The sequence below is a fragment of the Sus scrofa genome, chromosome 11 (assembly GCF_054392235.1).
Source record: "Sus scrofa isolate SSC_HxYL_T2T_F1_AM1 chromosome 11, Sscrofa_HxYL_maternal_Yorkshire_Landrace_v2.0, whole genome shotgun sequence".
NCBI lineage: Eukaryota > Metazoa > Chordata > Mammalia > Artiodactyla > Suidae > Sus > Sus scrofa.
The window spans coordinates 56,826,341-56,852,794 of record NC_139393.1 but is presented as its reverse complement, the minus strand read 5'-3'; the positions used below and the strand labels follow the sequence as shown (position 1 = coordinate 56,852,794).

The window sequence follows — 26,454 nt, the reverse complement described above, 5'->3', positions numbered from 1 at the left end:
TATTTAACAGTTTCTAGCAAAACAGAACTCACATTTGATTACGTCAAATACCACAATCGCTTTTAACAGAAAATATCACCTAGTAGTAGAATACATTTTTTTGTGGCTTGGTGGCAAGGAGGACTTCAAAATACTCTGGAACAATGTCTCAGAGAGCTGGAGGGCATCATGATGGTCTGACCACCTCACTTATATGTCTAGAAATGAACATTTTCATCTCTCACATGGGCTAAAGTATATAAACATTATATGGCAGATAAGGCAAACCTCATTTACACTTTAAAAAAAAAAAAAAAGTCTAGGAGTTTCCATTATGGCTCAGTGGGTTAAGAACCTGACTAGTATCCGTGAGGATGTGGGTTCAATCCCTGGCCTCGCTCAGTGGGTTAAGGATCCGGCATTGCCAAGAGTTGTAGTAGGTCCCAGCTGCAGCCCTGATTTGACTCCTAGCACGGGAATTTCCATTCCACAAGTGTGGCCCTAAAAAAAGAAAGAAAGAAACAAAAAAACAAAAAACAAATAAAAAAAAAAAAGTAAAAGTCAACTGTTTGTTGACTCTCTCCACCCTTAAATAATTTCATCTTCCCCCTCTCTCAAATCTATGATAAACTTAGTATATGCTTCTTTCTCATGAAAGCCAAGCAGCTTTCAAAGATATGTTTTAGGAAGAATTCACCATGACACAATAGTGGGCAGGAATCCACTCTGGGGTACTGCAAATGATAAAGGTTTTCTCTCACTGATAACTCTTCTAAGGTAAATTTTACAATATTTACAGTGATAGGGTTATACAAAAAGGTTTATCCTGAGAATTAACCAACAGTTGACTAAAAAAAAGGAGGAAAGAAAATTACAATTATGGGCTCTAGTCATTGACCCTTGCTATGTAAAGCTGTATTCTAATTACAAATCTCATTGAAGTAATACTCCTTCCAACAAAGTTACCGTAAATTAGGCACTTATTCTTGAAATAATAAGATTTCATTATTCACTCTTTTACTGTTATAGTCTGGTCTCCCACATAGTTGAGTAATTTATCCCAGATGGTTGGGGAATGTACTACTTAGAAAATTATTCTTGTACTTCAGGGTTGGCAAACTTTTTCTGTAAAGGGCCAGCTAGTAAATATATAGATTTTGTGGCCACACAGTCTCTGTCACAAATACTTAACTTTCCCTCTGCAGCCCAAAAGTATCAGAGATGATATATAAATAAGTATGGCTGTGTTCCTATAAACTTTATTTATAGATATTAAAAGCTGAAATTCCCATAATTTTCACATCGAAAAAGAGTATTCTTTTTTTTTCAATCATTTAAAAATGTAAAAATCAGAGTCCCGTCATGGCTCAGTGGTTAACAAACCTGACTAGTATCCATGAGGACTCAGATTCCATCCCTGGCCCTGCTCAGTGGGTTAAGGATCTGGCGTTGCTGGGAGCTGTGGCATAGGTTGCAGACACAGCTCAGATCCCAGTTTCTGTGGCTGTGGTGTAGGCTGGCAGCTACAGCTCCAATACAACCCCTAGCCTAGGAACCTCCATATGGCACGGGTGAGACCCAAAAAGACAAAAGACAGGAGTTTCTGTCATGGCGCAGTGGTTAACAAATCCGACTAGGAACCATGAGGTTGCGGGTTCGATCCCTGGCCTTGCTCAGTGGCTTAAGGATCCAGCGAGCCATGAGCTGTGGTGTAGGTTGCGGATGCGGCTCAGATCCCATGTTGTTGTGGCTCTGCTGTAGGCTGGTGGCTACAGTTCCAATTAGACCCCTAGCCTGGGAACCTCCATATGCTGCGGGAGCAGCCCTAGAAATGGCAAAAAGACAATAAATAAATAAATAGATAGATAGATAAATAAATAAATAAATAAAAGGGGGGCAAAAAAAGACAAAAGACAAAAAAATAAATATGTAAAAATCTGAGCTAATCCGCTATACAAACCAGGCAGTGAGCCCACACAGTCTGCTGACTCCTGTTAGAGACGAAGATTCTAAAATATCTCTTTTACTCAATCTAATAGTAATTCTAATATATCATTCCTCCCTTAGAGAGTGGACAACAGTTCTGCCTTTATTGAAAATACGGTGGCTAAGAATGCTTATTCCCAGGAGGCATCATGGTCTTCTACAGCAAGATCATTACCAACCTGTATAGATCCTTGCTTTTCATCCTTCTTTGCCATCAGACCTGTGAACTGTTACTGCACAGTTCTCTCTAGAGCCCCAAGTAAAGTTTCATCTAAGCTAATTGTTCCCAATCTTTACCACATAACAATTGCTCAGAGGATTTGTTAAAAACACAAATTGCTAACACCTGATTGCAGGCAGCTCTAAGCTACCCTATTCAGTAGGTCTGGGGTAAGATCAAAGAACCTGAATGTCTGCAAGTTCCCATGTGATGCTGATACTGCTGTCTGGGGACCACAATGGATGCACTGGGCTGAGCCAACTGTGGCAATTCCATGAATCCCTTGTGCCCAATAACTGGTTGAGGCGCAAGGGCTGGACACAGTCGTAGCCAATAAAAACCAAGGAGAAATATTCTGATGGGCATGTGGGCAAGTTTTCTCTTCATGTTTAAAGGGGGCATAAAAGACTCAATTATATGCTTCTCACAACATGTGCACTTTAAAGACAGGAGTTAAAAAGCAAAGAACACTACAGAAACAAATGAACAAAACATAGCAAAAACAAACAAAACCCACAAAGAAAAACCCAGGGGGGCCCAGAAGGTTTCACTATGGAATTCTACCAGATATGTAAAGAATACCAATTATTCACAAAGTCTTAAAAAAAAAAAGAGAGAGAAAGAGAAAGAAAGAAGGGAGCACATCCTAACATAGTCTACGAGACGAGCATAGCTAATGAAAACCTGACATTCACACCAAACACAGACGTTACAAGGAAAGAAACTAAAGATCGACACCCCTCAAGAAACAAAAGCAAAAGGTCTAAATGTTTTAGCAAATTCAGAACAACCATATACAAAAGGAATACTTCATCACCAAGGGGGGTTTAACCCAGGAATGAAAGGTTGGCTTAACAGTCAAGTATCACTGTAACTTATACACTGAAAGAGAAAAAGCATGTGATAATCCCAATATACAAAGAAAAAAACATACCTAAAAAAACCCTCAGTAAATTAGAACTAGAAGGAAACATCCTTAATCTTACTGAAGGCATTTATAAAAAAAAGGATCCTTATCAGTGAAAGACCGAAAACTTTTCCCCTACTACCAAGAACAATAAAGAGTCTATAAGTTCTAGCCAGGACAATTAGACAAGAAATAAAACCATTTGGTTTGGGAAGAAACAAGTAAATGTGTCTTTATCCTCAGATGACATGATCATCTATATAAAAAATTCTGAGGAATCTACAAAAAAGATACTAAAATAAGTGAGTTTAGTAGCAAGACTGTAGGATACCAGATCAAAATACAAAAGTATTTCTATACTAGCAGAAACCAATACTTTTGAAATGTCACTTCCTATTTTTAATGGTGTAAGAGAAACCCTAAGATGCCTAAGGATTAATGTGACAAAAGATGTCAAGACCTGTACACTGAAAACTAAAAAACATTCTAAGAGAAACTTTAAAAGATATAGAGAGACAGACTATGTTCGTGGGTCAGAAAACTAAATATTAAGATGTCAATTATCCCAAAATTGATCTATTTAAGAAAATATCAATTAAAATCTCACCAAGATTTCTGTAGTAATGGGGAGTTCCCATCATGGCCCAGCAAAAACGAATCCGACTAGGAACCATGAGGTTGCAGGTTCAATCCCTGACCTTGCTCAGTGGGTTAAGGATCTGGCGTTACCATGAGCTGTGATGTAGGTCACAGATGCGGCTCAGATCTGGCATTGCTGTGACTCTGGCGTAGGCCAGCAGCTGTAGCCCCAATTAAACCCCTTGGGAACAGTCATATGCCACGGGTGTGGCCCTAAAAGACAAAAGACAAAAAAAAAAAAAAAATTTTTTGTAGTAACATAAATTAAAAGTCACAGTAGTGGGGAGTTCCCGTTGTGGCGCAGCAGAAATGAATCCAACCAGTATCCCTGAGGATATGGGTGTGATCGGTTCCTTAACCCACTGAGTGAGGCCAGGGATCACACCCACATCCAGCTTAACCCACAGCTGTACAGTAGGTTGCAGATGCTGCTTGGATCTGCTGTTGCTGTGGCCATGGTGTAGACCAGCAGCTGCAGCTCTGATTCAACCCCTAGCCTGGAAATTTCCATATGGAAATTTTTTTAGGTGCAGCCCTAAAAAAGAAAAAAATAATAATAGTTACAGTAATAAAGACCATTAATTTACAATGGCATGAAGATAAACAGATCAATGGGGAAAAATAAACTGTCTAGAAATAGATATATTAACATGTAGAATGCTGATTTTTGATAAATACACACAATTCAATGAAGCTAGTCCTTTGACCAAATGGTGCTAGAACAAATAGATATCCATTTACAAAAAGTGAATATTCATCCATACTTCACAGAATGTCCAAAGTTAACTCAAAATAGATCACAAACATGTAAAAGGTTTATAGTTTAGGTTTTACAAGAAATCAGAGACAGAAGTTTTTTTGTCCTTGGGTTAGCAAATATTTATTAGATACAATTTTTAGACTGAAAGTGTGATCTATAGAACAAAGTGTATCTACTAGACTTAAAACTAAAAACTTTGCTCTTTGAGACTATTAACAGAATAAAGGACAAACCATAGATCAGGAAGAAAATATTTGAAAATCATTTATCTGATAAAAGCTTTAAGAGGAATATATAAGAAATTCTGTGAACTCAGTAAGCAACCCAGTTTTTCAAAATGGGCAAAAGATTTAAACAGGTATTTCACCGATAATGATGTATAGATGGTAAACAGGTGTATGAAAAGAGTCTCATCGTGAGTAACTAGGGAAATGCAAACCAGAGCCCCAGTGAGATACTAGTCAAAGCTATCAGAATGCTTAAAGGTAAGACTTGCCATAACAAGTCTTGGTAATGATATGGTATAACTGAAACTCTCCTACCCTGCCAGCAGAAATGTAAATAGTATCAACACTTTGGAAAAAAATTTAGCAGTCTCTTTAAAAATTAATCTACATCTACTTTCTGTTCCAGCCACTCAAAAGCCAAAAAGAATTTACCTGAAAAACATAAAAGGCATGTGTCCACACAAAGACTTATTTGTAATAGCGCAAAACTGAAAACAACTCGAATATTCACAAAAAGATGAATGGATAAACAAATCACTGTTGTGTCCCTACAATCTAGTAGCTTTTCTTACAACAAAAAGAAATGAACCGCTGATTCATGTTAACAACACAGATGAATTTCCCAAGAACTATCTTTTGTTTGTTTTGGTTTTTTGTTTTTTTAGAGCCACACTCGTGGCATATGGAGATTCCCAGGCTAGGGGTCTAGTCAGAGCTACAGATGCCGGCCTACACCACAGCCCCAGCAACTTGGGATCTGAGCCTCTCATCTGCAACATATACCACAGCTCACAGCAATACGGGATCCCTAACCCACTGAGCAAGGCCAGAGATCAAACCCGAATCCTCATGGATCCTAGTTGGGTTTGTTAACTGCTAAGCCACGAAGGGAACTCCTCAAAAGAATTATCTTGACTGGAGTTCCTCTTGTGGCGCAGCGGTAGCAAACCCGATTAGTATCCATGAGGGTATGAGTACAATCCCTGGCCTTGCTCAGTGGGTTAAGGATCCAGGGTTGCCATGAGCTGTGGTGTAGGTCGCAGACTCGGCTCAGATCCCGTGTTGCTATGGCTGTGGTGTAGGCTGGCAGCTGCAGCTCCAATTCATCCCTTAGCCTGGGAACTTCCATATGCTGCAGGTACATCCATAAAAAGCCAAAAAAAAAAAAAAAAAAAAAAAAAAAAAACTACCTTGATTAAAAGAAGCCAGAGCAAACCAAAAATGAAAAAGGGTGCAAATATGTGCTTTCACTGATATAAAAGTATAGATGTAAACTAACCTAGACTGCCAGAAAACAGGTCAGCAGCTGCCTAAGTGGGAGGAAGGCAGGATCAGGAGAGAAGGAAATACAAGGGGCTGGAAGCAAGCTGGAAGCACTGGGACATACTCACTATCTTGACTGTCCTGATGGTTTCATGGGTGTGTATACATATGTCAAAAGCTATCAGATAGTACACTTTAAATCTATGCAGTTACATTTCACTTATACCATTAATGAAGCTTTATTTTAAAAAAGTCCCAAGACAGTAAGTAACTGACTGCTTTCTGCCTTTTAATGTTCTTAAGACCAGAGCCTGGAGCTGCCATCTACCAGGCAGGCGAATCAGCATTAAGCAGGTGCCACAGTTTCAGCATAAACAAGCCACAATGTTGGTCAACTGGGGAACTTCCTTATCTGTCCACTTCTAAATAAATTGTCCTCACTGTTTAATATGCACACACAAATTCATGCACTGTCTGAGCCTTTGCTTATTCTCAGACTTCTCTCAGCTACCATCTGAAGTAGTGCTCTGCCTATCACCTCTAGCATCCCATATCTTCCTGCTGCTAAGAACTTCTACCCACGAGCCTGCATCAGGATTTCACATACTCCCATCAGTCTGTTTTGTAAAGTGTTTTGCTTTTTGTTTGCAGGGGAACCCTTTAGGAAGAAGTCCTTAATCTCTTCGGGCCTGCATCATATGGCTTTCTCATTTGACCACACAGCCTCACAGCACACGCAAAAGCAGTGCTTGCTTCCTGCAGGCACAGTTAATTGCTACGTGATCCACTCTGCTGTATTCCTATACAGGGATTTCTCTCTTTTATACTCCATCCATCCATGCTATCTGCTACTATGCCTCACCCCTACCATGCGGCTCATAGAATATAGGTGTGATCATGTGAATGAAACCAGGAGTTCAGCTGAAAATCTGCATAGGGAATAAGTGGGACCCCAGATCCCCTCCTCTACTTCAGCCAGCCAGTCCCACCACCCCTCCTCCACTACAACCGAGGATCAGAGAAGGTTGACCCAGAAAAGCTCCCACTTCAGGCAAAGTGAAGTGAGCTGAAGGAGCAATGAAATACTTCACTGAACTAGAGGGACTAACACTGCAGGTCCACCTGCTGAAGGGTTAGAATCCTCGCTCCATTTTCCCCTTTACCTTCCTAGAACTCACTTCCTTACTTCTGTCTCCCAGGAGTAAAGGTTTAGGTCCAGAGAAACAGATGAACCCAAGAGAAGACCTAGAAATACTGGAACTTGAGCTGGCAACCCACCCAATCACTTGTAAAGTCTACCAGTCAAAGAGCACCACCCACACAGAGCCTTGCATCAACTTTAATACTGCCTCTGGGCATGAACAGAAAACCAATGACACCAGATATCTGGAATACTCCCTTTAAATAAAACTCTGAGACTTTTAGAAGGAAAAAATAAAAGAACCGAGGAGAAATACAAGCAGAAAACAGATAAAAATCCAAGACAATTAAAACTGTTATCATCTGACAGAAAATGTTGTATTCACAAAACAAAAATAGGATGGCTAAAAAAAAAAGTTATTCTTTTTTGGCAAATGAACCTTTTAAACTATTGTAAGTAACTGTGTAAAAGCAATTTGAAGCAGTCTCCCAGATGCAAAACACAAAGATTAACAACAGGTGGAGAAGGAAAAAACTAAGAGACAAGTCACTTAGAACAATCTTCTATATACACAGACCTCTATATCAAAACCTCATTGTAACCATAAACCAAAAATCTGCAATTGACACACGGACAAGAAAAGAAAAAGAAATCTGAAGGCAACACTAGGAGTTCCTGTGGTGGCTCAGTGGAAACAAATCTGACTAGTATCCATGAAGACGCAGGTTCAATCCCTGGCCTCACTCAGTGGGTTAAGGATCCAGCATTGCCATGAGCTGTGGCATAGGTCACTGATGCAGCTCAGATCTGGTGTTGCTATGGCTGTGGCGTAGGCCTGTGGCTGCAGCTCTGATATGACCCCATAGCCTGGGAAACTCCGTATGTCTCAGGTGCAGCCCTAAAAAGACAAAAATAAAATAAAATAAAGGAAACACTAAAGATAGTCATCAAATCACAAAAGAGAACAAGAAAAGAAAGGAAGAAAAAATACCAACAAAAACAAATTCAAAACAATTAACAAAATGGCAATAAGAACATACACATTGGAGTTCCCATCGTGGCACAGTGGTTAACGAATCCGACTAGGACCCATGAGGTTGCAGGTTCGATCCCTGCCCTTGCTCAGTGGGTTAACGATCCGGCGTTGCCGTGAGCTGTGGTGTAGGTCGCAGACATGGCTCGGATCCCGAGTTGCTGTGACTGCGGCGTAGGCTGGCAGCTACAGCTCTGATTAGACCCCTAGCCTGGGAACTTCCATATGCCATGGGAGCGGACCAAGAAATAGCAAAAAGACAAAAAAAAAAAAAAAAAAAAAAAAAAAAAATACCATACACATCAATAATTACCTTAATTGTAAATGGACTAATGCTCCAACCAAAAGACATAGACTGGCTGAGTGGATATAAAAACAAGACCCACAGGGAGTTCCTGTCATGGCTCAGTGGTTGACAAACCCAACTAGTATCTATGAGGATGCAGGTTCAATCCCTGACCTTGCTCAGTGGGTTGGGGCTCCATCATTGCTGTGGCTGTGATGTAGGCCAGCAGCTATGGCTCCGACTGGACCCCTCACCTGGGAACCTCCATATGCCACAGGTGCAACCCTAAAAAAAACCAATAATAAAAAAATAAAAAATAAAAACAAGACCCATCTATATACTGTCTACAAGGGACCCACTTCAAATCTAGGGACATGTACAGACTGAAAGGGAAAGACTGAAAGTGAGACTGAAAAAAGTTGTTCCAGGCAAATGAAAATCAAAAGAAAGCCAGAGTAGCAATAGTCATTATCAGACAAAATAGACTTCAAAATAAAAAGGCTACAAGACTCAAAAGACACTATAATGATCAAAGGATCAATCCAAGAAGATGAAACAATTGTAAATATATATGCTCCTAACACAGGAGATCCTCAACATACAAGGCAACTGCTAACAGCCGTAAAAAAATAAGTCAACAATCACAAAATAATAGTGGGGGACTTTAACACCCCCCTTGCAGCAATGGACAGATAATCCAAACAGAAAATCAGTAAGGGAACACAGGCCTTAAATGAAGCATTAGACCAGGTGGAATTAATTGATATTTATAGACCATTTATCAGAAAGCAGAACACACGTTCTTCTAACGTGTACATGGAACATTCCCCAAGATAGATCACATCTTAGTCCACAAATCAAGCCTCAGTAAATTTAAGAAAACTGAAATCATATCAAGCACCTTTTCCGACCACAACACTGTAAGATTAGAAATCAATGACAAGAAAAAAACTGCAAAAAACACAAACACATGGAGACTAATAAACAATACGCTACTAAGCAACCAATGGATCACTGAAGAAATGAAAGAGGAAACCAAAAAATACCTAGAGACAAGGGTTCCCACTGTGGCACAGCAAGACCAGCAGAGTCTCTGCAGCACCAGGATGCAGGTTTGATCCCCAGCCTGGCATAGAGGGTTAAAGGAACAGGTGCTGCCCCAGCTGTGCCATAGGTCAAAACTGGAGCTCAGATCTGATCCCTGTCCGAGGAACTACATATGCCACAAGGTGGCCAAAAAGGGGGGCAAGGAGAAATAAGAGACAAAGGAAAACAAAAACACAATGATCCAAAACCTATGGGGACATAGCAAAAGCAGTTCTAAGAGGTAAGTTTACAGCAATACAAGTCTGCCTTAGGAAACAAGAGAAAACTGAACCTAAACTTACACCTAGAGCAACTAACGAAGAACAAGCAAAACATAGAGTAGAAGGAAAGAAATCATAAAGAGCAGAAATAAACAGAGACAAAGAGAACAAAAAAAATCAATCAAATAAAAGCTGGTTCTTTGAAAAGATCAACAAAATTGATAAACCTTTAGCCAGACTCATCAAGAAAAAAGAGGGGGCTCAAACCACTAAAATCAGAAATGAAAAAGAAGCTACCACTGACACCATGGAAACACAAAGGATGCAACTAAATGCCAATGAAATGGACAACTTAGAAGAAATGAACAAATTCTTATGAGAAAGGTACAATCTTCCAAGACTGACCAAGGAAGAAATAGAAGGTATAAACAAATCAATCACAAGTACTGAAATTGAAACTGTGATGAAAAAACTTCCAACAAACAAAGCCAGAACTGGATGGTTCCACAGGTGAATTCTATCACATATTCAGATAAGAGGTAACATCTATCCTTCTTAAACTATTCCAAAAATTGCAGAGGAAGGAACACTTCCAAACTCATTCTATGAGGCCACCAACATCCTGATGCCAAAACCAGACAAAGATATCATAAAAAAAGAAAATTATAGGCCAATATCACTGTTTAACTTAGATGAAAAAATTCTCAAGAAAATACTAGCAGGAGTTCCTGCTGTGGTGCAGTGGAAAGAAATCCGACTAGGAACCATGAGGTTGCGGGTTTGATCCCTGGCCTCGTTCAGTGGGTTAAGAATCTGTCATTGCCGTGAGCTATGCTGTAGGTCGCAGACATGGCTCGGAACCTGTGTTGCCATGGCTGTGGTGTAGGTTGGTGGCTACAGCTCCAATTCTACCCCTAGCCTGGGAGCCTCCATATGCTGCAGGCACGGCCCTAAAAAAAGAGAAGAAAATACTAACTGGAGTTCCTGTGGTGGCTCAGTGGTTAACAAATCCAACTAGGGACCATGAGGTTGTGGGTCTGATCCCTGGCCTTGCTCAGTGGATTAAGTATCCAGCATTGCCGTGAGCTGTGGTGTAGGTTGCAGAGGAGGCTCGGATCTGGCATTGCTGTGGCTCTGGTGTAGGCTGGCAGCTACAGTTCCAATTAGACCCCTAGCCTGGGAAACCCCATGTGCCTCGAGTGTGGCCCTAGAAAAGACACACACACAAAAAAAGCATACTAGCAAACCAAATCCAACCACACATTAAAAGGATCATAAACCATAAGCAAGTGAGATTTATCCCAGGGAAGCAAGAATTTTTCAGTATCTATACATCAATCAGTGTGACATATCACAAATTAAAGGATAAAAACGATATGATGATCTCAATAGATACAAAAAAAAAAATTTGACAGAATTCAACACCAATCTATGATTAAAAAAAAAAATCCTCCAGAAAGTGAGCATAGAGAGAGCCTATTGCAACATAATAAAGGCCATATATGACAAACCCACAGTTAATATCATTCAAAACAGTGAAAAGGTGAAAGAATTTCCACTAAGATCAGGAACAAGACAAGGGTGTCTACCCTCACCATTTTTATTCAACATAATTTTGGAAGTCCTAGCCATGGCAAAAAGAGAAGAAAAAGAAATAAAGAGAATCTAAATTTGAAAAGAAGTAAAATTATCACTGCTTGCAGATGACATGATACTATACATAGAAAACCCTAAAGATAGTACCAGAAAACTACCAGAGCTCATCAATGAATCTGCAGAACTCAGATACAAAATTAATACACAGAAATATCTTGTATTTATTTCTACACACTAACAATGACAGATCAGAAAGAGAAATAAAGGAAACAACTCCATTTACCACATTAAAAAGAATACAATACCTAGGAATAAAAACCTATCTAAGGAGGAAAAAGATCTATATTCCAAAAACTATAAGCCAGTATTAAAAGGAACTGAAAATGACACAGATGGAAAGATATACCGTGGTTTTGGATTGGAAGAATCAATATTATCAAAATGACTATACTATGCAAGGCAGTCTACAGATTCAGTGAAATCTCTATCAAATTACCAATGACATTTTCTATAGAAACAGAACCAAAAAAATTAAATTTGTATAGAGACACACAAGACCCCAAATAACCAAAGCAATCCTGAGAAAGGAAAAAAAGAGCTGGAGAAATCCGGCTCCCTGACCTCAGACTATGCAACAAAGCTACAGTCATCACAACAGTATGGTACTGGCACAAAAACAGAAATATAGATCAATGAAACAAGATAGAAAGCCCAGAATAAATCCACACATCTACAGTCAACTAATCTATGACAAAGGAGGCAAGAACATACAGAGGAGGAATGACAGTTCCTTCAATAAGTGGTGCTGGGAAAACTACACAGCTACATGTAAGGAATGAAATTAGAACATTCTCTAACACCATACACAAAAATAAACTCAAAATGGATTAAAGACCTAAATTTACGATCAGATACTACAAAACTCTTTAGAGGAAAACACAGGCAGAACACTCTTCAACATAAATTGCAGCTGTAACTTTTTGGGTCCACCTTTAAAGTAATGAAAATAAAAACAAAAATAGACAAACACAACCTAATTAAACTTAAAAGCTTTTATCCAGCAAAGGAAACAGTAAACAAAACAAAACAACAACCCACAGAATCCACAGAATGAGAAAATATTTGCAAAGGAAACTGCTAAGAGATTAATCTCCCATATATACAAACAACTCATGTAGTTCAATACCAAAAAACAAAAAGCCCAATGAAAAACTAAGATCTAAATAGACAGTTCTCCAGAGATGACATACAGATGGCCAAAAAACACATGAAAAGATGCTCAACATTGCTAAATAATCAGAGAAGTGCAAATCAAAATCACACTGAGGTTATCACCTCACACAGGTCAGAATGGCCAGGATCAAAAAGACTAAAAACAATAAATACTTGAGAGGCTATGGAGAAGAGGGGAACCTTCTTACACTGTTGGTGGAAATGTAAATTGGTACAACCATAATGGAAAACAATACGGAGATTCCTCAAAAAACTAAAAACAGAAATACCACATGGTCTGACAACCCCACCTCTGCGCATCTATCCTGAGAAAACCACAATTTGAAAAGATACATGCACACCAATGGTCACTGCAGCACCATTTACAGTAGCCAAAACATGGAAGCAACCTAAATGTCCATCAACCGAAGAAGTGATAAAGAAGATTTGGTATCTATACACAATGGAATATTACTCAGCAATTAAAAGGAATGAAATAATACCATTTGCAGCAATATGGATGGTACTAGAGATTATCATACTAATAAGTGAGGTAAGTCAAACAGAGAAAGACAAACATCATAATGATATTGCTTGTGTGTGGAATCTGAAAAAAAAATGATTCTGGTGAACTTATTTACAAAACAGAAACAGACACAGACTTCAAAAACAAACTTGTGGTTACCAAAGGGGACAGGTGGCAGGGAAGGAAGGATTTGGGGTTTGGGATTGGCATATACACACTACTGTATATGTAATGGATGGTCAATAGAGACCTGCTATATATAGCACAGAGAACTCTACCCAATATTCTGTAATAACCAATATGGAAAAAGAATCTTAAAAAAAATGGATATGTGCATAACTAAATCACTTTCCTGTATAGCAGAAATTATCACAATATTATAAATCAATTATAATCTAATAAAACTTTTAAAAAGAACACTAGGGATAAAGAAAGAAAAAGTCATGAAAGATTCAATATTCAAGCACAGTGCACTTTAGGATAATAAAAACTGGAACAAAATGGAACAATGCCCTTAAATATGAGGAAAAATAGCTGACTTAGACATTCATACCCAGCCCAACAATAAATCTATGAGGACAGAATAAAGACATTTTCAAATGCACAGGATTTCAAAGCGTATTTCTCACACATGTCCCTTCCTCAGAAAGCTAGTGATGCTGTGCCCCATCTGTGCAAATAAATCTAATTCAAAGACAAAGGATTTATGAAACTGGAGATCCAACACTGGCTGGAAACCAAAGGAATTTCCATGACAACAGCACTGCACACTAACCTAAGGAATAAACATTAAGGACTGGAGCATTAGGGATTAAGGGTTCTAGAAGGGATGGGACTACAAAATAAATTTTTTAAAAGTCATTCCACTTAATTTTTTGGTTGGTGGCACCCACAGCATGCAGAAGTTCCCAGGCCAGGGATGGAACCCACCCCATAACTATAACCAGAGCCACAGCGGTGACGATGCTGGATCCTTAACCGAGCCACAAGGGAACTCCCCAAAATAAAGTTTTTACTTTTTGTCTTTTTAGGGCCCCACCCACGGCATATGGAGGTTCCCAGGCTAGGGATCAAATTGGAGCTGTAGCTGCTGGCCTATGCCACAGCCACAGTCACAGCAACTCAGAATCCAAGCTATGTCTGCGATCTACACCACAGCTCATGGCAATGCCAGATCTTTAACTCAGTCAGCAAGGCCAGGGATCGGACCCCATCATCATGGATGCTAGTCCAGTTTGGTAATGGCTGAGCCATGACGGGAACTCCCAAAATAAGGTTTTCAAAGTAGATTGAAGAGACTGTCAAATGTTTGACCTTCTCGAGAAATGTTATGGCTCCCATACAGTATTTAGAGAAATAATTAGTTATAAGGGATTAAAGAAAGCAAAAGAGAAGGAGAGGGGCCCTTATTAACTCTTGGAGGAACAAAGACTAGAGAAAATAAAGGTAACAGACTATTAACAGGGCTCAGCTAACAGTTAATAATCATTAACACAGACATGAGATAGGACTTAGGAGAAAACCATTATGAGAATGAGAGTGGAAAGAAGATGAAGTGGTTGGAGGATGAAGATATCATAGTCTTCAGCTTCCAAGACAAGTCTATAGGTGTTTAAGATCATGTAGTATAAAGGCTGCTTAGAAATAAAAAATTTTTAAAAAAAAGGAAGAGCTAAAGGAGTATAAAGTGATATCTATATGGAGGACTCGGGGAGGAAAGAGTTGAGAAGACTGTTGTTTTCGGTAATTAGCCTTGGTATAGATGAGTCTTTGAACTATTTACATCCTATTTATTTTATTAGTCTGATAAAACTTTAGAAGCACTATGCAAACATATGGACAATTTTTTTTGGGGGGGGGGACCAAGCCTGCAGAATGCGGAAGTTCCCAGGCCAGGGATCAAACCTGAACCACAGCAGTGACAATGACGAATCCTTAACTGCCAGGCCACCAGGGAACTCCCAGAAGGGATCATCTTTAAAGTCAGTCTCCAAATAATGCTCCCAGGATAGTTTCAAGTCTACTGTATCTCTGGCTAGGCCTAGAACTAGACTTAGAGAAAAAGGGCAGGTGGTTACAAAGATCATGTAGCTACAAACTGTCTCAGTATAACATGTCTCCAAAATTAGATAAGCAAGGAGTTACTGTCATGGTGCACAGTGGTTAACAAATCCGACTAGGAGTCATGAGGTTGTGGGTTCAATCCCTGGCCTTGTTCGGCAGGTTAAGGATCCGGCATTGCCATGAGCTGTAGTGTAGGTCGAAGACGTGGCTTGGATCTGGTGTTGCTGTGGCTCTGGTGTAGGCCAGCGACTACAGCTCCAATAAGACCCCTAGCCTGGGAACCTCCATATGCCACGGGAGTGGCCCTAGAAAAGGCAAAAAGACCAAAAAAAAAAAAAAAAAAAAAAAAAAAAAAATTAGATCATCAAGGCAAAACTTCGATTTTCTCCTAAGTGGTTCTCATCTTCTAAAAGGTCATAAAAATTAGAGTTCCAGTCGTGGCTCAGCAGTTAAGGAACCCGATGAGCATCCATGAGGACACAGGTTTGATCCCTGGCCTCGTTGAGTGGGTTAAGGATCCAGCATTGTCGCGAGCTGTGGTGTAGGTCGCAGATGCGGCTTGGATTTGGCATTGCTGGGGCTGTAGTATAGGCTGGCAGCTACAGCTGATTCAACCCCTAGCTTGGGAACCTCCATATGCCATGGGCGAGGTCCTAAAAAAAGAAAAAAAAAATTAGTCATAAAAATCACCCCATTCACTGTCATTATAATGTCAGCAACATTTACGTCTTATTTTGCCACAATTAATCCAATATACCACCTACTAACTGCTCTTTCACCTTCTACAGTCTCATTGATGGTATATTGGAATCTAGCAAGAATACCGGAACAGACTTAGTCTAAAACTTGAATATGCTTCAAATATTAGAAAAGCTACCATTAAAATGTCACACTTTAGTGTTCCTTAACTTCTCTTCAAAACTTCCAAAGGCACTTGACTAGCAACTACTGTCCTTCTCATAGAATTTCTCCTTTTCCATCCGCTTCATTTTCTGGACCCCTGACTGAATAAGTGCACTAATACTGGGAAGTCAGAAATAACACAAAGCTCATCATAATAACCCCGAATGCTTCACAAGAGGTATTTCAAAATGTCTAGAAAAAAATAATCTTAGCTATTCTCAGCTTTTGGTTCTAAGGTCATCCTTTTGCAGATAACACAAAAACAAATGGCATAGCAAAAATAATGACATCTATATCATAGTCCTGTCACTGAAAAGTAGCATGTGTCAATTTTCAGGTAAGTCATTTTAAGAACCTTCAATGACCAAAATTTTATTCTAAGGAAAGGTAAAACACCAGCACTGATTAGCATAATCAATCCATCTTTTTAGTCAGCTTAGATTCTCTAGCACCTGCTAGGGTCAAGCTGGTCAGCTGCTGCAAAAGAAACAGCCCCACTAAGCTATTTAAAAGTTTCAGTTAAGTCTAAGTATTAGCTATTAAACAGTCATATAGCGGACTCTCCCCCCGCCCCTCCACATTTAGATCTAAACTCTATTTCAGTGTCTCATAGCAGTGTTCAAAGTTACTCGTTTAAAAGGCACCTTAGGAGTTCCTGTCGTGGCGCAGTGGTTAACGAATCCGACTAGGAACCATGAGGTTGCGGGTTTGATCCCTGGCCTCGCTCAGTGGGTTAAGGATCTGGCGTTGCCGTGAGCTGTGGTGTAGGTCTCAGATGCGGCTCGGATCCCGCGTTGCTGTGGCTCTGGCGTCGGCCGGGGGCTGCAGCTCCGATTAGACCCCTAGCCTGGGAGTCTCCATATGCCAAAGGTGTAGCCCTAGATAATCAAAAAAAATTAAAAAAAAAAAAAAAAAGACACCTCAGCACAGACTTCAGTCAGCTCCACTTGCTCCTAAAAAACACTGCACATTTTCAATTAGCATTGTCAGAAAGTGAAGCACCCTCTGGTCTTTTCCCTGAAAATCAATTATGCAAAAAAATCAGTTTAGGTGGTCTGATTTAGCTATGCCATATGTATAGTACAAGGTGTTCAACAGCTTTGATGAAGAACCGGCAATGATTTTAGCCATCTGTCCAGGGTCTTGGTGTTTCACATGGAAGATGAATATCTCATTCATTAAATTTCCCTTAATTTGTTCATACCGCCATTTTCCCCTTGTATAATTAAGAACTTTTCTCTTGTCCTTTCCAGTTGGGCGCGTTAAAATCTCTGCCACATCCTTTTTATGTAAATCTCAATATTCTGCTAATTGCCACTCCACTAGAATAAATAGCTCCTTATACAGCTGTATTTTGTATCAGTCTGCATGTTTTAATCTTCACACTATGTGCATATAGACTTGTCCTCCTGGCTAAGGTGTGCAGGTCCTGACTTTCCCCAGCATTAAACTATCTTTGAGGAGCTGTGCTCTTCTACCTTTTTTCTTCAAGTCCATTTTGCTTTCAAACAGTACAAACTGGAGCTAATCTAAGTCTAGCCAAAATGCACAAATACATTTACTATTTCGAGCCAGGACCTATACATCTAAAACTGAAATACGTTTAATCAAGACAAATTTGTAGTATAGGAAAAACTGCACTGATTCTGACTTTATATTCTATTGCACTTCATTAAAAAATAATACTTGTCAGTCCACTAAACTGACTTTATAACTCACTAATGCATCACAGCCACCCTTGGGGGAAAAATACCAATGGTGCAAACACTTCTGAATCCATGTAAGTAACCTGAACTTTAGTCAATTATTTCAGTAAATAACTGGAGAAGTTTATGTAAGTCATTTCTCCTTGGAGCGTCAGTCCCTTAACATTGAAATAAGGGCGCTAAAACAGCTCAAAGAAAGGTCTACTAAGCAGTTGGTGATTTACTGCTCCCACTGCCACTTCATTCCAATCTGATTCCCTCTCCTCATATGCTGGTACTTCTCAGCCTAGCAACAGTGGGACAGGGACCTTTGAAACATCCTTCTGTACAGACTGAAAAGTCATCTGGTCACACCATGACCCACATGTGCATCAAGATGTCAGTTCTTTTCAGCTTTTGTTTTTTTAACTACTCAACTAATTTATTACATTTATAGTTGTACAATGACCATCACAACACAATTTTATAGGATTTCCACCCCACACCCCCAGCGCAACCCCCCACCCCCTAAACTGTCTCCTTTGGAAACCGTTAAGTTTTTCAAAGTCTGTCAGTCAGTATCTGTTCTGTAAAGAAGTTCACTGTGTCCTTTTTTCAGATTCCACATGTCAGTGATGGCATTTGATGTTGGTGTCTCATTGTCTGACTGACTTCACTTAGCATGGTAATTTCTAGGTGTATCCATGTTGCTAAGGAATTTGCTTCTGATACTCAGTTTCCCTTTACTTTCTGGCCTATGGTCTCCTGGAAAGTTAAGGCTGTCAAATTAAAAGCAAGATAATTGAAGAATCATTACAGCAGGATGTGAAGTTTGCTATGGGACTATAATAATTGGAGTTAAGGTTCTGAAACCACAATCATCTTTAATTTTCTAAGACATTTAATTCTAGCAGCACTGTGCTAAGATGACCAGACTGTATTAAGGCAAAATTAAATACTTTAAATTCAACTAAGATAAACATTTGAAGATTTAAGACAATTTGTTTTGTTTCAAGGCTTTCATCGAAACAAAAAAAACACATCGTTCTTCTTAAGCCAAAGTGTTTTTTTTTTAATAGGCATACTTATAGGTTAAATAACTGTTTGGGTAAAAAAGGCCTATGAGAACTGATTCATCATTCACTAACTAATGAACTACCATCAAGCAGCTACTACCCTATTCACTGTTTTCTTTCTACATGTAATTCTTGAATCAAGTGTTATCCATGTTGTAATAGAAGGTGAGTAGTTATATTCTAGTATTAGAAAAAATAGACTTACATCAAAGAACTTCTAAAATAGTCCATCATTAACCTACATGTGTGAACTTTTCTTTCCTGAAGATACGGCATTAGAGCAGGAAGTACTATTCTAAATAAGTTATCAATTTTAACCCATTAGGATGAAATGATAAACATGCTCAAAAAATTGCAGGTGATACAGTTAACAGTAAGTTGGTGCTTAGTAGTTACTTTAACAATGATGCGGTTGTTACATAGAGACAAAGCTGCCCAACATATGCTCAATGAAAGGCAGGTGTAAAAAAAGCTGAACTCTATGTATCTGCATATTGATTTGTGTAATTATGTTTTTACCTTGAAGGATCTAGAGAAGGTTAACAGAGTTAACTCCGAGTCATAGTTGTATATGGAGGACAAGAGGGAAGAGAGTTGTGACTTTATATTCACTTCTGTGTGTTGTCTTTTACAATGAAAATGTAAAACTTATTTTAAAATATTTTTAAAAATAATCAGGTACATATTATCCACTTCAACTGTTACACAATTATTACTTAATAAATAGGAAAAAGAAAATGAGCTGCCTTCCTGCAAATGTATCAGGGCATCCAAATGAAAAACACTATTTGTGAGGCCACCGGACAGGGACATGTGGTGTCAGAGGGCTCTGCAAACATTAACAAGTAGGTTTAGTTTTGAAATGAAACCCTGGAGACTGTTTGGTCATCAACAGGCCAAATACTGCAGTAGAAAATTATATTAATGAAGTAGAAAATTAATATGTACATTATATTAAGATATAAAAATGCTCTGATAGAAGTTTTCCATAAATCAAGTGACCTTAAAAAAAAATTTAATCTATCCCACTTAATGATCCCTCCCTGTTTTTCCACCTAGGATTGGAATCTTAGGTTTGTTTTGAGGAAGATACTCTAAAAACAAGAGTGCCATTTGTCTACAGAAACATCTGTAAAGTGTCAAGGCATTGATTTATTCATTCACCTAGGTACTTGGTGAGTGAAATTAGCAGAACCTGCTACAGTTCAGATTTGCTGCAAATCACCTTAAGTGCTAATAGCTTCATCTCACTAAATGATGTTTAAAGTTTATTTAATGCTGATTCGACACACACACACAAAAACTACAAAGGGAAAGCCTAGATGTTAAAAACCAGCAATAGTTAGATGATAGCTAAATATGATAGATGTCCCTTCAATAGAAGAAAAAATTTTATTAGCTACCTACGTATGGCCACCAATCCCATACACTTATGAAATTGTAAGTATATCATCATAAAAGAAAAAATTTTATTAGCTACCTACGTATGGCCACCAATCCCATACACTTATGAAATTGTAAGTATATCATCATAAAGTTTAAAATGTTAATATTTTTAAAACACAGGGTTGATCCCCATCCAAAATAAAGCAAGTTTCCTTCTTCTGCGTATGTACACATCTCCAGGAAAGGCCAAGCTGGGACTATATCAATCTAAAATAATTTCAAAGTGGCATAAGGGCTTACTTTCCGCTATTAGTAAGAACCATCACGTGATCATTTTTCTGGCACCATATTCAGGCTAAATCTGATATTACAATACAGCCTTAGCTTCACCAAAATAAAGGTGCAGCTTCTCAAAAATGGCTTATATTTCCAGGAAATGGAGCGCTGTTTTGATTTTTGCAACCTGAGCTACCCGCCCAGTTGCTAAAAAGTACTGAGAAGGAGGATGACTATGCCTTATTACAGCTTCGTACATTTTGCTTCTCAGAATTGAGCCAACTAGTGTACTCTACAGTTAAAGAGTTCTCAAGAGTGCAAGGAAAAAGCAACACCACAATTCCCAATGGGAAGCCAGCAAGATTCTCCATCTCACATGCCCTCCTGGGCAACTGTGCACCAGAAACAAAGAAAGTGAGGAAAACCCAGCTTGGCAAACAGGAAGGGTCCTAAATAAAAAGACCTCAGATTAAATCAAAAAGGCTCCAGCTAGTCTTCATTCCACTGCTGCGTGGGGGCTGTTCATTCTTCCTGCACGGACCTAAGTGCCACCTTATCTGAAGCTGGGACTTGGACTCATCTGACATCACACTACCTCTAATGCCTGAGAAAAACATGAATCAACCAAAAGAAGTCAAAGTGCTGACTACCCCATGAGCAAGGAGCATTAAAAACAAGTAAAGGAATTAGAACTCCCACCAGCGGCTCACTGATGGGAAGACAGAGGTAACCAGATTTGAACTTAATGAATGACGGCAGCCTCAAGTTTTCTGATAACCAACTTGAAGCTCCTAAAAATTAAAAAAAGTTTCCTTCAATCGCCAGCTTAATTTTGAAAATTAATGCAAGTTCCTTGGTAAATAGATAATGGAGTATCTTCAAGCAGCTCTCTCCATTCCCTGATGAGCCCCCATTTTTTTTACCCCCACTATTACTGACAGAAAAGCCAGTGAGGTCAGTACATTGGGAAAGCCAGACAGTCTCTTAATTGAGAAGCTATCAGAAAAGATGCCGCGAATGACACAAATAACTGCACAACTCAAACAGTAAGAACGAAGCTCTTAAGGAGATATCACTAGGCGGCTTGAGGGTGCCAAGGAAGTAGGGACAGCACGCAAACACTGATCAACCTCAGTTTGGGAAGAAAACAGTAACAGTAGCAGACGGAGGCCAACCCCTACCCATCCCCCGTCCTCACCCCCCCCCAAAAAAAAGGCTGAGAAAAAGAACAGAATTGAGTGACAAAAAGACAAGAGAGCTTGGACTTTGCAGTTAATGCTAACGAGGACCTTGGGACTCAGTCATCAGCAGAAAGAAAACAAGGAGATGGAGAGGACCAGTTCATCTCCAGATGGTCAGCCTGAGCTCTTAGCAAACAGGTTTCCATCCTGGTCAATAGCCTCCGCTCAACGCCCGGCTCGGAACCTGCCAGGCCACCGCGTCCGGGGGGCGATGGCTAAGACTTGCCCACTCCCTTCCAGCCCTCGCCCTCCCCCGGACGTCGCAGGCGAGGGTCCCAGGGCAGGGAGTGGAGCTCAGCAATACCAAGTGTAGTCGTCCTCGTCCCGCCAAGCCGCCAGGCTCTCCAGGTCCAGCAGCTCCACCTCATCCAGCAGCGTGGGGGGCGGGGAGGGCGGCGCGGCGGCGGTCCCCGGCGGTGTCTCCGCGACCCCCGGCTCCGGCCCTCCGCCTCCCGCGCCGAAGAAACCAGCCGCCGGCTTGAAGGAGACGAAGGGCGCCTCAAGGGGCTGCGCCAGGCTGCAGAGCGAGGAGGGCGCCGGGTTGGGCAGGCAATAGGGCCCCGGGAAAGCGGGGCTGGAGGCTCCGCTACCACCGCCGCTTCCCCCTGCGCCCAACGCCAGCCCGAGCCCCAGGCCCCCCGAGGGGGTGGCGGCCGGTGGGCTCCGCGGACTTAACGGGCTGCAGGCCCCGGCGGGGGGTGGCGCAGCGGGCGGCGGCGTCGGCAGCAGCAGCAGGTGCGGGGCGGCGGCCGCCCGGCTCCGCAGCTGCTCGTTCTGTTTCTCCAGCTTGCGCACCAGCTCCTGCAGCTTCTTCACCTCCAGCTCCGCGTTTACCACCGGCCCGGAGCCAGGTCCGGAGCCGCCCCCCGCCGAGGAGCATTTCACCTGCTCCGCCATCATCGTGGGCCCCGAGGGCGCAGCGGTCATCAAGGCGGGTGGAAGAGGGGGAACGGGGGATGCGCGTCGCCGCTCCAGCTCCTCGGGCCTCGGGGAGGCTACGGCTCTTCTCCAGCCTCCCCAGCCCAGGGAGCTGACTTCTCTGGGGCTGAGGCCGAGCCGGCTGTGTGCATCAGCGCCGGGCCCCAGCCTCCGGCCGAGGCAGCAGCCTCTGAGCTACTCTGCACATGCTCAGAGCGTCCCTCCAATCTCCAGGGCGCCGCGGCGAATCCGGGTTTTAGCCGCGGCCCCCGGGCGGGGCGGGGCACGGACGCTAAGTGGGCGGTGCCGGGGTGGAGGAGCGGCCCGGGGGCGAGGCGCTCCCGAGGGGCGGGGCCGGGAGCGCAGGCTGGGGTCCTGCGGCCTCCGCCCCCGCCCACGCTGCCCAATCCCAGGTGCCTGATTGGACCTGGCCTGCACTCTCCCGCCACAGGCACTTCCTCCCGTCGCTGAAGAGCTCTCAAATCCCGCGGACCTCAAAGTCAGGGGCTGGGTTCCAAAAGAGCTGCTGCAGGTGCTTACCCTGGGCGGGGGTGCATCCCTCGCCAGCCAGCTTACCACCTTCCGAGAGTGCTTGTGCTTAATGACGTCATCTCCTAGCCACTAGCTAACGGGAAACCTATAGAAAACCAAAGGGCAGGGCATCAGAACTAAAAAGTAAAAACGCAGAACTGAAGGGCTTTGAGATGATGGTATCAATCCCCTAATAAGTAAAGCAGAAATAAAATGGTGGGAGAGAGGCAGCCTAGGGGAAAGGAGAACCCCAAGAGAGCGAAAGTGGCCAGCCGCCAGAGACAAGTGTTCAGTTTATTCTAAAATCGTCCGATTCGAACTATTCTGTTACCACCATTACCATCATGTTTCTCTCGTAAATCATTATAGGAGAAACATGAGTAAAATTCAATGGTGCTCCATCTGTTAAATAATTTACGAGCTATTAGGTCAGACTTGCTAGGGTGGGGGTGGAGAAGAAAAGCAAAACCTCAGAACGCTGCCCTGTACCCCCAATCTCACGTACAGACCTGCTGTTTCTAATAATTCTGGAAATTATTGGTAAATCTGCTTTTAAAAGGGGGTGAAGGAGGACTTTAAAGCAGACGAATTGAATATTTTCATTCGCTATATATTGACTTAGCATTTGGGGGTGTTTAACACAGAAAAGTCCGAGATTTTATTATGAGAAAAGTCCACAGAACTGTTCTCATCCTCAGGTGATATACTATCTAGGGAAGTTCCCTGCTCTGGCACTTTATACATACCAACCTTTGTGACAATGTACCATATCCCTCTGGAACTGCTAGCACATTGTATCTGTTGGTTTTGGATACCAACTCTGTGCCTTCCTGCTCAGAAACACTTGTATCTTCTCAGTTGTCAATCTCAGTTGGGTGATCCGCATTTAACTTGCTTGGTGAGCACTTCCATAAATGAGATAAATGTGTGGGATAGCTGCCCCTACCTTCCTATCTGGGTCAACCACTTAACCACCTGTATCACCCACCACCTTTCCAAGTTTTGGTCCATCCTTTAGATGTGCTGGTTATTACTAAAACCTGGAGAAGTGGAGTAATACTGCCGAAAGTCCTAAGTAAAGAATCTATTGAAGGTTTTCCGCATGCTCAGTGGCAGATGCGGAGAGCAGTATTCCTGCAACACAAAGAAAGGGAGACAACAGGCACAATGAGAACAAAGAGCTGCTGAGTTTCACGTTAGGAAAGAAATTGAGAACCGGCACCCAACAGCTAAGACAACAAGAATTAAGATGTAAAGAAAGGCAGTCATTTTACTGCAACATTTATATACTCCAGAGAAGCAGAGAAATAAACATCCCGCTTCTCCCTCATTCACCCAGCTTGGGCTATCGAATACATCCAAGCAACCAGTAGTCAAGCCTTAGAACTGTGTTTTCTAAGTAATGATTACTATTTTAAAAAGAAAAAAAAACAAACAACTTTGTTTCAGGAGCAAGCATTCATTGAAATTTAGACCTAGCAAAGAGATGAAACATTGTGTCTTAAATTTCAATCGTGCATTCTTCTTCCGAAAAAACAAATTTGCCCTCTTCCTGTTTTTAAAGTGTGAAACTGGTGTCTAGAGAAATTTTAAATCATCTTTTTCTTTTATAAAAGCACCTCTTTTTTTTCCCTCTGTACATTACATATGTCCCACACCAGAAACAATCAAAATGCACCCTGATTTTAAGTTGGTATCCCCAGGATGCCTGTCTCTTTAACACATAATTAAAGAGGTTGATGGTGTCAAGGTTTCAATTAAGCAGTCTTGATTTCTTATTTTGATGCAAATTAGTAAGCTTCGTGTTTTGAAAGAAATTGCACGCATAGCTTCTCAATTTTAAAGTATTTTTGTTTTAGATAAATTCATGAGGTGATTTCACAGGTTTACAAAGAAGATATGGAAAGGGTATGTCTCATAGAAGACTTTATGCTTTGAGGATACATTTGAAATGCCATAAATTGATGAGAAACACCCATATATCACACATTCAAAATCAGATATAGAAATACATTTTCCCCTAGTGCTCCCCCATCCCTATACTTCAGAACTGTGGTCACTAGATCACTGTAGTGAGTTTCAGGAGAGAAAATAACTTGCTTCAATTTGCATTTTTCACATATACCTCTTCTAGTATGCATGAATGTCAAATTGATCCAGCCACAGAATTGCAAAGACAGCATAGTTTCTTCCAGAGTTTGTCAATCTAATTCTCCAGGGAATTTTAGGAACAGCCCTGTTATTATCCCAGTTTTACAGATAAACGAACAAAGTTAGGTTACTTGCTCAAGTTCAGTCATGAAAATGAAGTGAAATCTTATCATAGTTTCTAGTGGCCCAACCACTCTCTATACCTTAATCTCAGAGTGAAATTCCTCTGAGAATAAGCCCCATATGTTTTTAAAGAAGTTTCCATCAATGCAGCGGACAGACACTAATACGACCACTACATTCATCCAAGTTAATAAATCCAATTACCATAAGGAGAGAAAAATCACCTACTGAGTTAAACTAAGAACAAAGATCCTCAACTCTGTTTTCAAGGTCATTCGAAGGGACCATACTATTTGATTTTTTTTTTTTGTCTCTTAATTGACATTCTTGTTTATCCATACAAATAGTCTTGAATATTATGGGTCACCGCTACTCTTGTCCAGTGCCCAGCAAGTGTCTAGACATAGCAAAAACACACTGAAAAAAAAAATTTTTTTTTTTTGTCTTTTTTTTTGCTATTTCTTTGGGCTGCTCCTGCAGCATATGGAGGTTCCCAGGCTAGGGGTTGAATTGGACCTGTAGCCACTGGCCTACACCAGAGCCACAGTAATGCGGGATCCGAGCCGCATCTGAGACCTACACCACAGCTCACGGCAACGCCAGATCCTTAACCCACTGAGCAAGGGCAGGGACCGAACCCGCAACCTCATGGTTCCTAGTCGGATTCGTTAACCGCTGCACCACGACGGGAACTCCCTGAAAAATTTTTAAAAATAGATGAATAAATAAATTCCCAAGTACTAGCCGAAATTTAGGCAAGAAACTCATTGGTTATTTCTCTAAGCCTCATTTGTCATATGATTACAACAGGGAGGATTAGAAGCCTTTTTGCAGACTCCAAATTAATTATTTCACATCTGACCCAACTAAAAGCTAGAAAAATACTTGCTGCATTAATGTGTATGTTTTGCTTTGTCTTGTCTTTTTAGGGCTGCACCTGCAGCATATGGAAGTTCCCAGGCTAGGGGTAAAATTGTAGCTATAGTTGCCATCCTACACCACAGGTCATGGCAGCACT

General features: G+C 41.0%; 1 protein-coding gene across 2 annotated transcripts in view; it reads right to left on the bottom strand.

Moving 5' to 3' along the window:
• The window catches only part of SLAIN1 (SLAIN motif family member 1), a 78,734-nt gene extending 55,871 nt beyond the window's left edge, over window positions 1-22,863 (bottom strand). For both annotated transcript variants that reach the window (XM_021065765.2, XM_021065766.2), the window contains exon 1: window positions 22,018-22,863. In XM_021065765.2, the coding sequence (XP_020921424.2) occupies window positions 22,018-22,640 (623 nt within the window). In that variant the 5' untranslated portion in view covers window positions 22,641-22,863. The remainder of the gene's footprint in view (window positions 1-22,017) is intronic.
• Between the last annotated feature and the right edge of the window lie 3,591 nt (window positions 22,864-26,454).